A 16,767-nucleotide genomic window follows, 5' to 3' on the forward strand; every position below is an offset into this window, starting at 1 on the left:
AGAATCTCCTACAGGAGTCTGGTACATGATTTTCATGTTAATTATAAATCTAAATTCCCTTTTGCAGGGGAGACAATACGTATCATACATCACTGCTTTTTCTTTAGGAAGCTTAAACATTCCAACTCTTAAAAGTTCAAGCAGCACAGCAATTTTCACTTTTGAAATTAAATTTTTTATAACTGCATGGTGAAAATGCTATGTAACAAACAAACTCTTGCATTTTAAGACAAATATTCTTTTATTTCTGTTAAACTGAATATACAATTGTTCCCTATGCAACCAACTTTGCTTATAACTACAATTTTATTTCACGTTAACAAAACACAGATGGTAAAAAGACAACTTTGATTGTGAAGATCTAATTACAATAATAAATAAAATAATTTATACAAGGATTTTTGTGACTTTCTATAGAGGCTAATGGCTAAAACCTTCTCTAGTATAGGAATGACTCTTGGTTTGTTTCCTTTTATTACAGAAGTAAATTTTATTGTTTTGTTTTAAATTGCCTGAGAAAGAGAAGTTATACAGTACCCACCAGCTAATGCACCGATGAATGGCACACCATTATACACACTTTCCCAACTATTTTCTGGGTAATTTACATAGTAAAACATGTAATAAACACTCATGGTTACAAGAGTAAGCAACATTATACCACCTCTTTCAGTTAGTATAATTTTACTTCAAAGTGCTAACAACTTTGTAAACTGATGACAGTGGTTTCTGAGGGGTGAAAAGTCTGCTTAGCTTTTGGTGGGTTTTGTTACTTCTCTTATCCTCTTATTCCCTTTAAAAGTATTTTTTTTAAAAAAACTTGTAGTGACTTAATTTTTTTAATGCTTTCCTCTTTACCCTGCCTAACTCACTCCCACTGCCAGCAATGGGTAAATCCAAAGTACACCTCTTAGGTCTCTTTTGCTGGTCAAGTCTCAAACTTAATCTTTTTAAAGGCCACTGAAAAGCTGTAGACCATATTGGTATGATCTCTGGAATATAACCAAGCCTACTGGATAGAGAACCATGTTTGATCTTGAGAGATGACTACTACTGCTTTTAAACCATTTAAACCAGAGTAGTTAAACTTTGGTGCTTTTAAACCTTCTGCAGTAGCTGAAATGAATGAAATTCCCTGCTGACAACACTAAACAGAGTGTCTACACAGTTAAAACCCCCCATACTCCAGAACTACAGTTAAAAACTGGGCCTCAGGTGATTAACTCAAAGGAGGTAAAAAGTTATAGCAGCAACAATGTGCATGATTTAAGCACTATAGATATTTGAAAGCTAGAAAAATGGTAAATTAAGCCTCGTTGGGGGGGACAGGGGGAAGGAAGGTTGCTCCTATTTCTTTGGAGATGTTGTAATTAACAGCGTGGCTTCTTTGCTTAAATTACCCTGTTTCTATGCATTACCTAATGACAGTTTACCAAGTCCTCTACATCCTTTGAGTCTTCTGAAACAGGACTGCACAAAGATGATTCAATGATATTTGACTCGTCTCGATGATGTTGGAATATGGGATCTGTAGTAAGTTATAAAGTACAAGTTAGTCTTAAATATATGTATGCATAGTCTAAATATATGTATGCATCTTCTATGTCAAGAACTTAATCACTCTTCTACTAAACTGTAGAATTTAACCAGTAATATTAATATCATTGTTAGATCATGAAAGACTCAAACCACTGAATTAAATCTGATTGCCTGATTTTTCTCTTAAAGATGTATCAGGCACATGAAGGCTTGTGCTACAGTACCTGTTAGTGCTGTCAAAGGCAAGACAGAATCTAGAACATCAGATGCCTGGATAAAGCCGTGTGCTGAAGGTACAATAAGTATTGTTTCATCATCAATTGTTTGATCAACTTGTTCTTCTATGGCAGAAGACTCTAAATCCTAGAGCAAAGTTAAGCGGGGGAGGGGGGGAAAAAGATTGACTCATACCCCAAGCACTTCCAGGTTTGGTATGATTTGATTTAATTAAAAAACAATATCCCATCTTTAGAGTATGAAGAAATTAAAGCTATAGCCTAATTAGACCCTATAATCTAATGTACCAAACATTAGCAAAAAGAAACCTTAAAACACTTAAAAGATTTAACACCCTTAAGAAAACATTCCAATAAGCTTTTCTCAATCTGTTGAAGATGTAGACGAGAAAGGTTTTAGTGAGACGCCATGGTGAGAAAGGACATGGCTTTCTTATTACTCTTGACTGCTAAAAGATGTCTTTGCTACCAATGACACTGCTGGTTGATACATGTGAAGTAGGGGCTGGCACTTTACTGCAGGTTTTAAGCTCAAGAAAGGAACCCACCAGGGCACAACTTACCTCAGTGACATAAGAACTGGCTAAGTCAGAGGGGGATTCGTCTTCTTGTTTAAGGTCAGTGTCAGAGATTTCTTCTGTTCTGACCATAACACTATTCATCAGTTCTGTGCTATTTTGGTCACTGAATTTGGATATATGGGCATCATTAAATGATGGCTCTACAATCATTTTAGGCTGATGGATTTCATCTGGGAAAGTGTCTGCTTCTAGAGCATCTGGAGGCTCAGGAAAATCAGCTGATTGAATGTCACTATCTACTGTCAATTCTGCCTGGGAAATGGAAGAAGTGATGTCCTCTGTGGCAACAGTCTGGATGATGACTCTTGGTGTGTGACACTGCACTGTGACGTTCTCACTTGTGTTCAACAAATGTTCTGGCTACAAAACATTAAAGAAAACTATTAATAGCAAAGTAAAAAAATTAACTACTGGCTGTAACTTATAGACAATAAATGACATTTACAAGGGGTCTTCCAGTATCTCCCTCACCTGAGTCTGCAATCTTTGAATCACTTTTTTTTTTTTTTTAATAACCTCTTTCATTTACTCACTGAAATCCTTGCTCTATCTACAATGTAAATTCATCTCATATCAGGAGACGTGGGGTGAGGGATATACCCCAGTGAAGGTGAAAGTGATGGCGTAAAACTTTCTGAAACAGCAGCAGTAGTAAGAATTGAATTGTAAGGTAGTCCAGTTAATAATTTTGGATCAACAAATCCTGGTCCCTAATAGGTATTCAAATACTTGAATCAAGCTCAAAATCTACTTCTCTACTAGAGATACTGCTATTGAAAGCATACAGAGTCTACAGTATTACAAGTACTAGAAAAAAAAAAAAATCTAATGACACATTGGTTAGCCAATCTATTACAAAAATCAGAAAAATCAAGGAATTTTTGCAATGTAACATACAGATAAAGCATGGACGATGATCTGTTCGGGAGAAGCAGGAGCAGCAGCTGTCAGGGTTACTGTGGGACTAGCGGTCAGCGTTAGGGGCAGGCCTTGACTTGAGCCTGTCTGAAGTAGATAGGTACCTGGAGTGCCAGTAGGCTGTAAATGAAAAGACTAAAAGAAAAACGAAAACAAGGTAGTTTAACACTACTGATTAATCTAGCTTTACACCCAAAATCAAAACCTAGTGCTGATGAGTGGATTTCAACTTAGGTTGATTCCAACTCCATAGGGTAAGCACCTTACCAGGCTTTTCTTCCTTAGCATCACTGGGTGGGTTTAAACTGCCAATCTTTGGTTAGTTGGTGTTGCTGTTGTTAAGTACCATCAAGTCGGTCCCAACTCATAGCGACCCTGTATAGGGTTTCCTAGGAACGGCTGGTGAGTTTGAACCACTGATCTTGTGGTTCAAACTGACACTGCGGTCTAATTCTTTATCTAAGCACAAATCATTTGTACTAACACAGGGACATTCTAAAAGATATTAATTCAGTACTCAGTTTTATCGTTTAGCAGACACTCGGCATTTATCTCACTCTTCAACTCCTGAGCATTACTGTAGTCTGGCTCCAGCCTGTCTCTTTTAGGGCATTATGGTATGGCAGTCACCTGAGCCACAGCTTCAAGTGCAGTAGCCCAGCAACCCCATCTTCCCTCTTTATCCCGTCTCGGTAATCTTTCATTTAGCAACAAAAGTTTCATATTTCTGAAAAGGCACAACCAGCAGTGTTTACTTAGTTGAGAATTATTTAAATGAAAACATAGCGTTAGCAACACTCAGCTGAAGGAAAAAGATTTTTTTTTTTTTTGAAAGCTGGTGAACTGACAGTATGTGTACATTCATGCACAAGTTTTTGCATGAACACATGTTTTCATTTCTCTTGGATTTATACCTGGGATTGAATTCTTGAGAATGGAACTGCTGGGTCATATGGTAATGCTACGTTTAAGCCTTTTCAGGACCTCCCAAACTGCTTTTCCATTCATAGTGAGGACTGGAAGGTTTACATTTTGTATCCCCAGTGACTAGAACATTTTACTGAATTAACATTGTTTAATAACTCATAAATTTGTCCAAGCCAACATGAAATTAAATTGGCTATAAATTTATGATTCAACAAATTGATAGTATGCTGATATGTTGCTGAGGGTTAATGCACTGGACTGCAAGGACAGTTTGAACCACAAAGCCAGCGGTTCAAGCTCACCAGCCACTCCTTGGAAACCCTACATAGGGTCACTGTGGTTTAGAACTGCTATGGGTCACTATGACTTGAAGGCACAACCTACATATTAGCAAATTCATTTTCATACATGACAGAGTGTATTATTGGTTTGTTAATTAGTTTGTTAATTATAAGGTAGAAGTTCGATTTATGTCTAGTCTTCCAAACAATCTGGCTTTCAAACTCATGATAGCATTTCTAAAAATTATTTCAAATGGATTTTTCTTCTGCACAAAAATGACCCAAATCAACTTGATTACTCACTGGGAGAATCTCAAATGTTTGTAGTGTTCCACTGTTTAGTGTTATGGTTTCTGAGTCAACAGTAGCAGCAGGGGAGTCTGTTGAAGCTGTGGTAAAAAACAAGGACAAAGAAACACTTTTTGCAAATTTAAATTTCTCCAGTGTGCTCAATTAAAACACAGATTTATCATGAAGGCAGTCTCATACTGGGTAATTTGTTTGGAAACTTGAAGTCATTTAAGCCTTTTAAGTCAGAATGACAAGAAACACTAATGAATTTACCTGGCATGGTATGAATCAGGGGTCTACAAATTATAGTATTACTAGAATATGGCCATATTCATACATTTCTGTACTAGGGTTGCTTTAATAATAAATACAATGGTACAAAGAGACCATATATGGCCTAAAAATCCTAAAATATTTAGTAGTATGTGGCCCCTTACAGAAAAGATCTGCCAACTTCTGGATAATTCATACACTAAGACTAAACCTGCAAGATCTTGGGAAAAGAAAAAAACAAACACCAACAACAAAAGTTTCCTGGACATTCTGGTAAATAATACAGGTATCTGGTATGTGAGTACCAAAACTCTAGTTACATCATGTCCTAGCAATGAAAACCTGAGCAAAGAATTTCATCAAAGCTAAATTACTGAGATTTTACCTTTCCTTACTACCTCCCTCACAGAGTTATTGTGAGGATCGAAAAAGTGCTTTAGAAACATGAATGCACAGTACACAGAATTATTTTAAAGAACTTCATTTGGGAGTCTGAACAACACTTAAGAGCTCAGATGGTCTCATCTTTTATATGTGTGTCAACTTAGGCTTACTCTTGAACAGCCTCTGCTCAAGGTTATATAGAACTAAAAAGAACCGTGAACTCTTTTGGTACTTCCCATGACATCTGTAGTAAATGTAAAATAATTATTTTACATGTTTAGTTTACTATGTTTTCTAACTACAATATTCAGTTATTTGAAAAGAATATGAAATCCTTACCAACAGAAATGCACTTGATTCATGTCATTTCTATTTGATGGATTCTTGAAGATCTAACCCAGAATAATTTGATATGATTCCAAATACAAAACCTAAATCATGAATATGAATGAGTAATAAATGTGACCACGACTAAGAATGTTTTGTGTTTGGATTTCTAAAAGGAGTCCTGATGGTCCCATCAATAGTTAAATGCTTGGCTGCTAATTGAGGGTTATCAATAAAGCAAAAACAACAACAGCCAAAATGGTATTCTGAAAGATCTTTTGGGGCCTGAAAACATTTGCTGAATATACAATTACTATATGCTGAAAGACGATACACAATTAAGAGATTTTAGTTATGTTAGGAATGATGTTGTTGCTATGTGCCGTGGAGTTAGTTCTGACTCAGTAACCCTGTACAGGGTTTCTGAGGCTGTAAATCTTTTTGGGAGCAGAAATCCTCATCTTTCTCCCACGGAACAGCTGGTAGTTTCGAGCTGCTGACCTAAAGGTTCGCAGCCCAATTCATAAGTAACCCCTATGCTACCAGAGATAATGTGAGGAGTGATAGTGGGTTGTAAAATTCTTATTCTACTCCTAATTCTTATTGGAAGAAATAAAGTTATTCTAAGTACTACTTTAAATGACTGATAGGAATATAAGATACTGGTACAAAATATCTGCTTTCTTCCCAACAAGAACTGTCTACTCAAAACGAAGTTTCCAGTACAAATCAGTTCACAGCCAAGGTCAGGTGCCATCGAGTTGGAACCGACCCATAGCGACCCCATGCAGAGCAGAATGAAACAATGCCCGATCCTGGGCCAACCTCACTACCACTGCCACACTTGAGTCCATCAATGATGCCACCTGGCTGATCCATCTCATTGGGGGTCTTCCTCTCTTTCTCCGACCCTCCACCTTACCCAGCATGACATCCTTCTCCAACGATTGTTTCCTCCGGACAATATGTCCTAAGTAGGAGAGACAAAGCTTAGCCATCCTGGCCTCCAAGGTGCACTCTGGCTATACTTCTTCCAAAACAGATCTATTGGTTCTTTTGGCAGTCCATGGCACTTTCGGTATTCTCCAACACCACAACTCAAAGGCATCAATTCGTCTACGATCTTCCTTAGTTACTGTCCAGCTTTCGCATCCATATGAGGCTATTGAAATGAAAACACAAAATGGCCTGGGTCAGGCGCACATTAGTCCTCAAGCTGACATCTCTGCTCTTCAATACTTTAAAAAGTTCCTGTGCAGCAGATTTGCCCAGTGCAATACGTCGTCTGATCTCTTGACTGCTACTTCCGTGAGTGTTGATAGTTGATCCAAGAAGAATGAAGTCCTTGACAACTTCAATCTTTACTCCATTGATAAGAATGTTGTTTACTGGTCCAGTGGTGAGGATTTTTGTTTTCTTGACATTGAGATGTAATCCATATCGAAGGCTGTACTCTTTGATCTTCATAAGTAAATGTTTCAAGTCCTCTTCACTTTCAGCGATCAAGGTTGTATCATCTGCACATCACAGGTTGTTAATGAGTCTTCCTTCAATCCTGATGCCACGTTTTTCTTCATAGAACCCAGCTTCTCATATTATTTGCTCAGCATACAGGTTGAATAAGTATGGTGAAAGAATACAACCCTGTCTCACACCTTTCCCAATTTTAAAACATTCAGTGTTCCCATGTTGTGTTCGAACAACTGCTTCTTGGTCTAGGTACAGATTTCTCAGAAGTACAATTAAGTGTTCTGGAATACTCATACTTCTCAATGTTGTCCATAGCTTGTCATGATCCACACAATCGAAAGCCTTTGTGTAGTCAATAAAGCACAGGTAAACATCCTCTGATATTCTCTGCTTTCAGCCAAGATCCATCAGACATCAGCAATGATATCTCTCGTTCCACAGCCTCTTCTGAATCCAGCTTGAACCTCTGGAAGTTCTCTGTCAATGTATGATTGTAGCCGTTTCTGTATTACCTTTAGCAAAACTTTACTCGCTTGAGATATCAAAGAGATTGTCTGATGATTTCCGCCTTCTGTTGGGTCACCTCTCTTTGGAATGGGCACAAACATTGATCTCTTCCAATCAGTCGGCCAAACAGTTGTCTTCCAAGAGTAGCTCACAGCCAAGAGTAGCTTTCATATTTACATTATCTAGCAATTTCAGTTGATTTGCAATTCTCACAAGATAAAACACAGAAACAAGGCTAAACAAAACAAGTTCATATTTTATTACACTGGTAGAAAGATAAAGCAAATTTAAATTAGAATGTTGAGAATAAACCATGTATAATCAATTTTAATTCCTGTTGTGGCGCTGTGGAATCATGCATCTAATTGCAAAGTCAGTGGTTCAAGCTCACCAGCTGCTCCTTGGAAACCCTATACAGGGTCGCTATGGGTTGGAATCGACTGGATGGCACTTAAAACAACAACAAAGTACTCTTAACAACCACTGCATATACAGCTGTTGTTGTTAAGTGCGATCGAGTCGGTTTCGACCCATAGCGACCCTGAACAGGGTTTCCAAGGCTGTAAATCTTTACAGAGCAGAAAGCCTCATCTTTCTCCTGCAGAGCAGCTAATTATACCGATAGGTGGCTCTCAGTGATTTCTAATCAGAGGTGGCAATAACATGGCACAAGGTACATTTGGAAATGCATGGGGCCTTTCTTATTGTCATAATGACTGGAGGACACTACTGGTGTTTTGTGAGTAAGGTCAAGGTGCAGAACAGTGCCCCAAATGCCAGTAAGACCTCAATTAGAGTAAGAGTACGGGTATACTCCTGGGCAATGAATAACTTTTTCACAGTCAAGGAACAATGTGGAGTCCTGATGTGGTGCTGTGGGTTAATGCGCTGACTGCAAAGTTTGAACTGCAAGGTCAGCGGTTCAAGCTTATCAGCCACTCTGAGTCAGAACTGACTCAATGGTACTTTGCTTCCTGGAAACCCTATATATACAGGGTTGTTACGTATTAGAACCAAATCTACGGCACTTATCAAGAACAATTCGTAGACAGAAAAAAATACAAGTGAGATAAAGAGAAGAATAACATGGGTCTTAGAATTTCATTCTCTTAATTCCCTTTCTAAAGTGCTCTGGTATCATAGTGGTTACCAATCAAGTGGCTAACCTCAAGGTCAGCAGTTCGAAATCACCAGCTATTCTGTGGGAAAAAGGGGCTTTCTGCTCCCGTAAAGATTTACAGCCTTCAAAACCCTGTACAGTGTTTGCTACAAGTCAGAATCATGACACATCACACCACACCCTTTCTGATACTATAATGAAGACTAATTGAAAGAAAAGCAAAAAAATCTGATTGGCTTAGATACTAGAGGAAGGCAATTTTCCTACTTATAACAATTGCCAGATTCACCTCAACAAGGTGGTCTGGCCAAGTGGCAGCAACTGTGGACTCAAGCGTGGCAACAGTAGTGAGGTTGGCCCAGGATCGTGCAGTGTTTCGTTCTGCTGTGCATAAGGTTGCTATGGGTCGGTACCGACTCAATGGCACCTAACAACAACATAATCTCATTAAGCACAAAAATGCCAAAGAAGCTAACAAAAATGGGTGTTCCTAGGAGGAAACTGGAATTTTCTTACTCAAGAAAATCTTTTTAAACATCCGTTCCCAATTTGTGAGTCTTCTGGTGATTGGTATAAATGACCTGCCACTGTGTGAGGTCTATTTCCTTGCTTAATGGACTGTATTTTAGGTAGTTTTGTATTAATCATTAATTCTTTATAAAATCTAGAAAACAGATGGGAATTAGCTTATAAAATCTTCCTATTACGTGTCCTTTAGGCAAATATTGAGCTAAACATATGATATTGTAGATCTTTTTTAACGCATCAGTTTCTGTACATCTATCAACATTCTAGAAGAAAAAGTGTCAAGGGTCATCACAAATGTGTAATATATCAATAAATAGCGAGGATTCCTGTGGTTCAGACACTTACAAACATGAGTGATCTGTACTGGAATCTGCAGGGCCGTCATGGGGCTTGGAGAGATAGCTGTATTTTCTTCCAAGCGGGCGACTCTGATCTGAACATGCTGTACACTGGCGTTGGAATTACTGGTTGGAACTCCAGATCCTGATTTATTCTCCAAAAGCGTTGGGTTGTTTTTTTGGTTCTCATGTAACTGTTTAAGACCTTTTATTAAGACTGAAGGGAGATGGGTAGACAAAAAGAACATTTGATTCTTCAACAGACCACCATCTAAGTAGCATGGGGGAAGGCGTAAAGAGGGAAAGTATTTGGAATAAATAATTGTATACTGGATACAATATCAAAATAACATAATATTTGAAAGCCACCACCACCAAGTTCTCATATAGAATGAGTGTGCCTTAGTTGATTCATAGTAAGTTGTGCTATCCTCTCACTTGAAGCTGCAAACTAGGTAGGTTCATGCTACATTAGTAGTCATTCACCCTTCTGGTTTTACCATCAGATTTATAAATCTATAAATCGAGTGTTTTATTCAATTTCTATCAAGGTAAATGCTATCCCTCTCTTTAATCAAATTCAATTTTAGTATCTCTAAGAATTTAAGATTAGGAATTATACTCTTCATAAAATATGAGGAATCGTCAAAAGTTCATGGAAAAACGAAATGAAAAATTTAAGAAATTAAAAAATAAAGGAATTTTCCTATGAACTTTTGGAAGCCCCCTCATAAATATAATCATTTCATTAAATAATACACTTTTGGACAAGATACGAATATGTACGTAAACTCTTACTTCCTCTTTAAGTTCATATGAAGAGGATATGGATATATATATGTGTGTGATTTTGGAATTATAAACCACATCACCTGTTTTCTAAGAAGGAAAGACTTTAAAACCAGATAATAATACATTACCAGGGAACGAAACATCCTTGTGGTTTGCAATCTGCCTTTTGATGGTCCACCATTTACTTCGAAGCCATTGTGGTGAGCGGACACTGCTCCATCCCTCAGCTAGTAGATCCCAGTTTATATCATTCTCATCAGCTACATCAAGCTCTGCTATCCTACAAATTATAAAAGAAGCATGTTAGATGTGATTTATTTTAATCATAACAAACCTCCTCTGACTACAGATAATTACACTAGCTATAAAGGGAACTTGCATATTATGAAATGCTACTTTAAGTTGCACGGAAAAGGATTCCAAGAACTTAGACCCACAACCAGAAGAATTAACACCAGCAATAGCTTTTTATTAAACACACAACTAGTGGGCAGAACTATAAATGATTACAACCAGGTGAAGCTCTGTGAAAGAAAGGGAGCAGTGGGAGGTTAGCAATGGGTAAGAAGAGGTTGTGTTGTATTGCATTCTGCAGTTAAGACTTTTACTCTCAGTTATTTCCTGGTTCTAAGTTTTTCTGTTCATAAAATGAACCAATGTTTTCAGGAATGAGCTATTTATTAAGATGACTAGTTGAAACAAACCATGCCAAAAACAAAATTCAAACTGAACTGATACAAAAAACACACATTCCAGCAGCAACCAAAACAACCAATCATGGAACTAAGTTTGGGGTTCTAAAAGTCCACTTGTTTAACAAGACTTCTGGTGTGGCACTGGACTATGATTGGTGGTTCAAACCTACCAGCTGCTCCTCAGAAACCATAAACAGGGTCACTATAGTTGGAATTGACTGGATAGCACTTAACAACATTCAGTGTCTTGGTTAATTTCTTGTTGGTTTTTGCCCATCTTAGTTATTGAGCTTTAATGGTTAAATCAACTCATTTAAAAAATAAACTTGAGGTTATTATCTTAAAGCTATTTTTGGATTTACATGGACTAGAAGGTATGACTGGTCTAGTTTGAAGGGTGGGTTAAGTGGACTGAGCCCTGTTCCTGGCAGTCTTAGCATAGTAGCCACGGATTGAAGGGCATGGAGACTGAATAACCCTCTTGCCCTAAACACATTCCCCCTAGGCTAGGACTGAGGCACATTGGTGGGACAGTGGAAAAGCTGCACTGCCGCTTCCTGTGCCATACCTGTTCTGTGGATCTAGAGAGGACTTCAGTCTCCACGCCTTCAATCTGGTACTTTGCACGAGCACTAAATCCACTAAAAAGGAACAAACACAAAACAAAAAGAGCTCAATATGAAATCCTTAGGATCTTAAATGGGCTGTCTACAGAAAGGATGTTCTAGGAAATTCCAGAGAGGGAAGTTAGTGAAGACAACGCAGCAATTAAGAAGCTTTTGTCATTAAAAATCCAGGACACAAACCTGAGGATGAGATTGATTTCATCTTCCTTGGTCCACTCAGTACCCCCACTTTGTTTCCAGTTCAGGTAGTTGAGCCATTTAGAACGACATTGCTTTTCTGAGCGGGTACCTACTCGTTCAGCCACAGCTGCCCAAGACACACCCTGTGTGACTATATCACCTGGCTCAGTGCTGGTCAATTCATGAACCACCTCTGCAAGTCTCTTTTCTTCCTCTTCTGTCCACTTCCCTGAAAAAAGGAAATCATCCAGACTACAAATGCTATCTTTTTCTTTTGCAAATCAAATTCAGCCCAATGTTTCCAAGAACTGATAAGAATATTAAAGTTTATTTTGAGACTCTGTGGTGAGAAACCAAATGCATCTACAATAATAATTACATTTAATTAGCCCAGTAAGGCTCTTAAAAGATAAAATCCTAATAGAAAACACTGACTGACTCTTTTAAGGAAAGAAAAATACTCAAAACCTAATTGGACAGGATTATGTACTTTTAAGTTACACTGAGTCCTATCTATCTATCTATAGAGTGTGTAAGTAAGTGAGTGTTTGTATGTGTACTGGTGTGGTGCTGGACTACAGTGTCAATTTGAATCACCAGGCACTCCTCAAAATCCTTATACAGGGTTGCTATGAGTCAAAACTGACTCAACGGCACTTAACAACAGTATGTTGTTGTTGTTAAGTGTCATCAAGTCGGTTCCAAACCACAGCAAACCTGTATGATGTCTCCGAGGAGCAGCTGGTGAGCTCAGAGAAAAGCTTCACTGATGGCTTCAAGGACACAGAAACTCATACATACATCAGAATAAATCAAACTGCTTATTTATAGGAATGAATGGGAAACAAAGTAGACTATAACACTTACATGCGCCCATGTAATTCATGTTTATACACTCCCCACTGCCCACTGTCTCAAATCTAAGCTACCGTGATAAAATATTAGTGAACTATGAGACTAGTATATTCAAACAAATTTTTATTCCTAGTGTTTCTGAACCCATAAACCCACTAATAAAATCCTTGTCTTTCTTCGGCAGAGAATCAGAAAGGGAAAGAGAAACTTTTTTTTTACCTTTACTGCTTCTGTTTCCATTATGCTATTAGTAGCTAAAACCTTCTAGAAAAAATTTAAAAGATTATGTGCTTGCTTCAGGGACTCATCCATTCAACAAAGTTTTTTTGAATCTCTACTATATGCATAGTTCTGGGTACTGAGGATTCAACATAAAGTTCTGCTGCTCTCCTAGCAAGCAGGATATGAAAGGAAGGGAGGAAAGCTTTGGAACTGTCATTATCAGTAGTAATATGTAACACCATGGAAAGAAAGATCAATCCCTCAGGTTGCCATGGGGGTGGAGAGGGGGCAGAGGGGACTGGCTCAACATTCTTCCAAATTATGCTAACAAGTAGTTTTGCACTCGCAGCAACTTACATGAACTTATTTCATTCATTGTGTTGGCCAGGCCACAGAATGACAGAATTTACTCTTATGTTCTCAATGACTTGCCAGTGGAAGTGATGGTGTGGAGGAATAGAAAATGTATTCCCTTTATAAACTCAAGCTAAACTTGAGAATTATTTTTCTTACAGAAAGACCAAGCATGGACTGTAGATTCTTCACAGAACATTAGGGCTAAAAAGGAACTAACTATGAGATCATCTATTCAAGCCGGTTAATTTTCCAAAGGGAACTGAGTCCCAGAAAAGGTGCAAGAGTGACAGATCCTAAATATGCTATAGGGCACAAAGGTTAGATTTAATACATTTATGTACATCTAGAATTAAGTACCCATTTGTGGTCTGCGTTAAGGGGTGAAACACCAATCATAACATTTTCCCTTTATTATAATGTATTGAGTTTGGAATATGCAAACACACCGAGGACTTTGGAACAGAGTTTCTTCCCAAGTTGGGTCCTGCCTAGAAGGAACATTTTTCGTAAACATAAACTGATAAGCTGTCAATAAATGGGCCTAAATTAAAATTACTTCTATGTGTACCTTAAAAAGTACTTTTCCAATGAAATTGTTTTGAACTGATATAGGACTGTAACATGCTAGACCTAAATCCTTTTGAAACTGAGATGTGTCCCTATAAAATGATGCCAACTTATGCAAAATTGCAAGATGAAATAAAAGATTAGTTGGATCTATTATGTTTCTAAAAAAGATTCAAAAATAAAGTAACAGATTTCTTTCCAAAACAGAGGAGAAGGCAGGTATTTGACTGGGCAGGAAGCTCAAACAGCAGTAAGAAAATGTATCAGGAGCACGCACAGTACCTGTATTGCAAGTATCCTTCATCAGTCGGCAGCGATCTTTGACTGAAGATGCACTTCTTCCTAGTGCCGCCCCTATTGTTGCCCAGTCATTGCCATGCTTTATCCGGAGCCTAAAACAAGAGTCTGCCAATCAGCATTTGGTTCAACTGTTTTCTCCCTTCTAATTTCATCATTTATTCTTCATTCTTCTTCTTCCCATTTGACTGCTTTGGAAGTTGTGGGCAGCAACACTTTGAGAGCCAAAGTTTGAAAGTGGGCCTTTTTTGGGGTCCACAGTTGTCTGTGGGTGAAAAAAAAAAAAACAGGCAGCAATTGCCTTTTTCCTGGGTCAGAGAAGAAATAAATAACTTGGATATGTGTTCAAAAAAGACCAAATTTCCCCTCAGGTTATTGACATCATCTCCCAGGCAAACCCCAGATTTCAGACATCTGAACAGGTTTCACAGGTTCGTAAAATAAACAGGATCTAACTTCACTTTTTCCACGATCCACACAATCCATTAAACCATGCTTTATGAACTTAACTCAATCAAGAAAAATTTATCTCCCAAGATTCAACAGCCTTTCCTAGGATGCAACACCTGCTCAGTCAACATTCTAATCTATACCATGTAGTGCAGCCTGGTTCAGATGCTGGCATATAAAATTCCCCCAGTTTAGTCTCCAGGCTACCAAAAGTGACCATTAAATCTCTCTAAAACCTCTTTTAAAGGTCCAAGGAGTAATCTGGTAACTGACAAAAAGAGACTAAATTTATGAATTATGTATGGGACAGCTAATCTATGAAGGTACGGATCTGGTATGTTCCCTTTGTAACAGAAAATCTGTGGTGCTTAATAAATAGCAAGATTAAATTATACTGGTCTACCAGAAAGCTCTGGAAAATTTCTAAGTAAAACTTAAGACCCCTAACCGCCCCCAACACAAAATCAAGAGTTAATGAAAAATTTAAAACTTACTCCTTGAGCTTTTCAATTTCTTCAGGTGTATACCTAAAAATTTAGAGAAAAAAATTGAAAAGACAAATTAGAACAAGGGATGTCAAAATTTTGAATAAAAAGCAAATTGTTAAGTAGCCAGTTTAATTTTTAAATTAAATTTGACTAATTTAAAAATTAGTAAAAATTAAAAAGCTTGTTTTCTTTTATTAAAAGGAAAGCAAAACCACTGACACATTTAATCATTTTAAAGGTAAACACTGAATAATTTTCTCTCCGAAAATTGAAAACTTAAAACAAATGTGCTTCCTTCTATGCTACCTAAGTCTTCCCTTAATTTCCAAATAAAGTTAGTGCACTCTAATATCAGCTACTCCTAAAGTCTTCTGGATGATATTGTAAGCCAGAGCTAAAAAGAAAATTTTCTATGTTAAGTTCTCTTATAGCACTACAAAAATTAAAATTCTTCTCCTTGTCAGTAGATAAGACATTGACAAATTCTTGATCTAACCTACAGGCTCTTTTTCAGAAGTGCTCAGTACAGTCAATTAAATCTTCTTTTAAGAATGCCCATTTAATAATTTTGAAAGACCACTTCACTTTGCAACCATTTGTGCTGCACGGAAGCCTTATGAATAGTTAACAAGGCATTCAAGCTCCCCTTGCCCTTTATCCACTGCTATAAAAACAGTTTAATTCCATTCCATTCAGATTATAAATGTGCACTCTTTAGCAGGCTAAGCAGCTAGAAGAAAAGCAGCATTGGTAACTAAACAGTATCTCCTTAGCCATAACTAGTACAACTAAAAGTTCCAAAGAATTCAGAATATTTAATAACATCATGCACTGCAGAAACTTAATGGTGTCTTTCCATAAATGCTACCTATTAACAGAATTTCATGCATAGCTTTTAGAAATGCAGTTATTTTCCAATTTGATTTTAGCAAAAGAAAAAAATTATTAACATAAAACAGTAATTTACAGCTGACTCTAAGGCCTTCGATCATAATTCTATTAAAAACAAGGCCAGTTCTGTAAAAATTCTCCTTAGTTAACATAACATGCAGCACTACAAGTTTTCATACTTTCCCACATGGTTTCTGTCATCATACATGCGAAGCACTCTTCTATAAACTGCAAACAAAGGCCGGTTCAGACCCCATGCTATAGTCCTGTAGAAATCTTTTCTTTCGTCTTTTGACATCTCAAAGATGATTTCTGTAGCATCTTTTATTCCACGTGCCTAAATGGGTTACATTTCCTTTTAAAGTTCTTATTTCAAAGGTTAATAATGACATTTAGAAAAATAATGTATTTTTAAGTTATTACAAAGTCTAATATAAACTTTTTAAATGTTGTTAAGAGATAACAATACTTAAATATTCCATAAATAAATTCAATTCAATTAAAAAAACTTCAGGTTCTGTCATCCCTTTTAAAATTATAAAAAATTAATCTAACTAAAGTAGAAAAAAATTAATGGAATTAATAATCAAATAGAAAGGTTAACTAAAACCCCCAAAATTGGTTCTT

The 16,767-nt window shown here is 37.2% G+C and overlaps 1 protein-coding gene across 2 annotated transcripts in view; it reads right to left on the reverse strand.

Moving 5' to 3' along the window:
- Positions 1–1,400: 1,400 nt before the first annotated feature.
- DMTF1 (cyclin D binding myb-like transcription factor 1) overlaps positions 1,401–16,767 on the reverse strand; it is a 53,000-nt gene continuing 37,633 nt past the window's right edge. Inside the window, exons 7-17 of one of the 2 annotated variants that reach the window (XM_006834332.1) lie at positions 16,320–16,477; positions 15,256–15,288; positions 14,297–14,406; positions 12,014–12,242; positions 10,641–10,792; positions 9,728–9,937; positions 4,786–4,871; positions 3,254–3,409; positions 2,339–2,716; positions 1,764–1,902; positions 1,401–1,528 (exon numbers count right to left, since the gene is read on the reverse strand). In XM_006834332.1, coding sequence (XP_006834395.1) covers positions 1,419–1,528; positions 1,764–1,902; positions 2,339–2,716; positions 3,254–3,409; positions 4,786–4,871; positions 9,728–9,937; positions 10,641–10,792; positions 12,014–12,242; positions 14,297–14,406; positions 15,256–15,288; positions 16,320–16,477 — 1,761 coding nt within the window. In that variant the 3' untranslated portion in view covers positions 1,401–1,418. The remainder of the gene's footprint in view (positions 1,529–1,763; positions 1,903–2,338; positions 2,717–3,253; positions 3,410–4,785; positions 4,872–9,727; positions 9,938–10,640; positions 10,793–12,013; positions 12,243–14,296; positions 14,407–15,255; positions 15,289–16,319; positions 16,478–16,767) is intronic. The other variant, XM_006834331.1, reaches the window with a different exon arrangement.

This window comes from Chrysochloris asiatica, unplaced genomic scaffold (genome assembly GCF_000296735.1).
Source record: "Chrysochloris asiatica unplaced genomic scaffold, ChrAsi1.0 scaffold00010, whole genome shotgun sequence".
NCBI lineage: Eukaryota > Metazoa > Chordata > Mammalia > Afrosoricida > Chrysochloridae > Chrysochloris > Chrysochloris asiatica.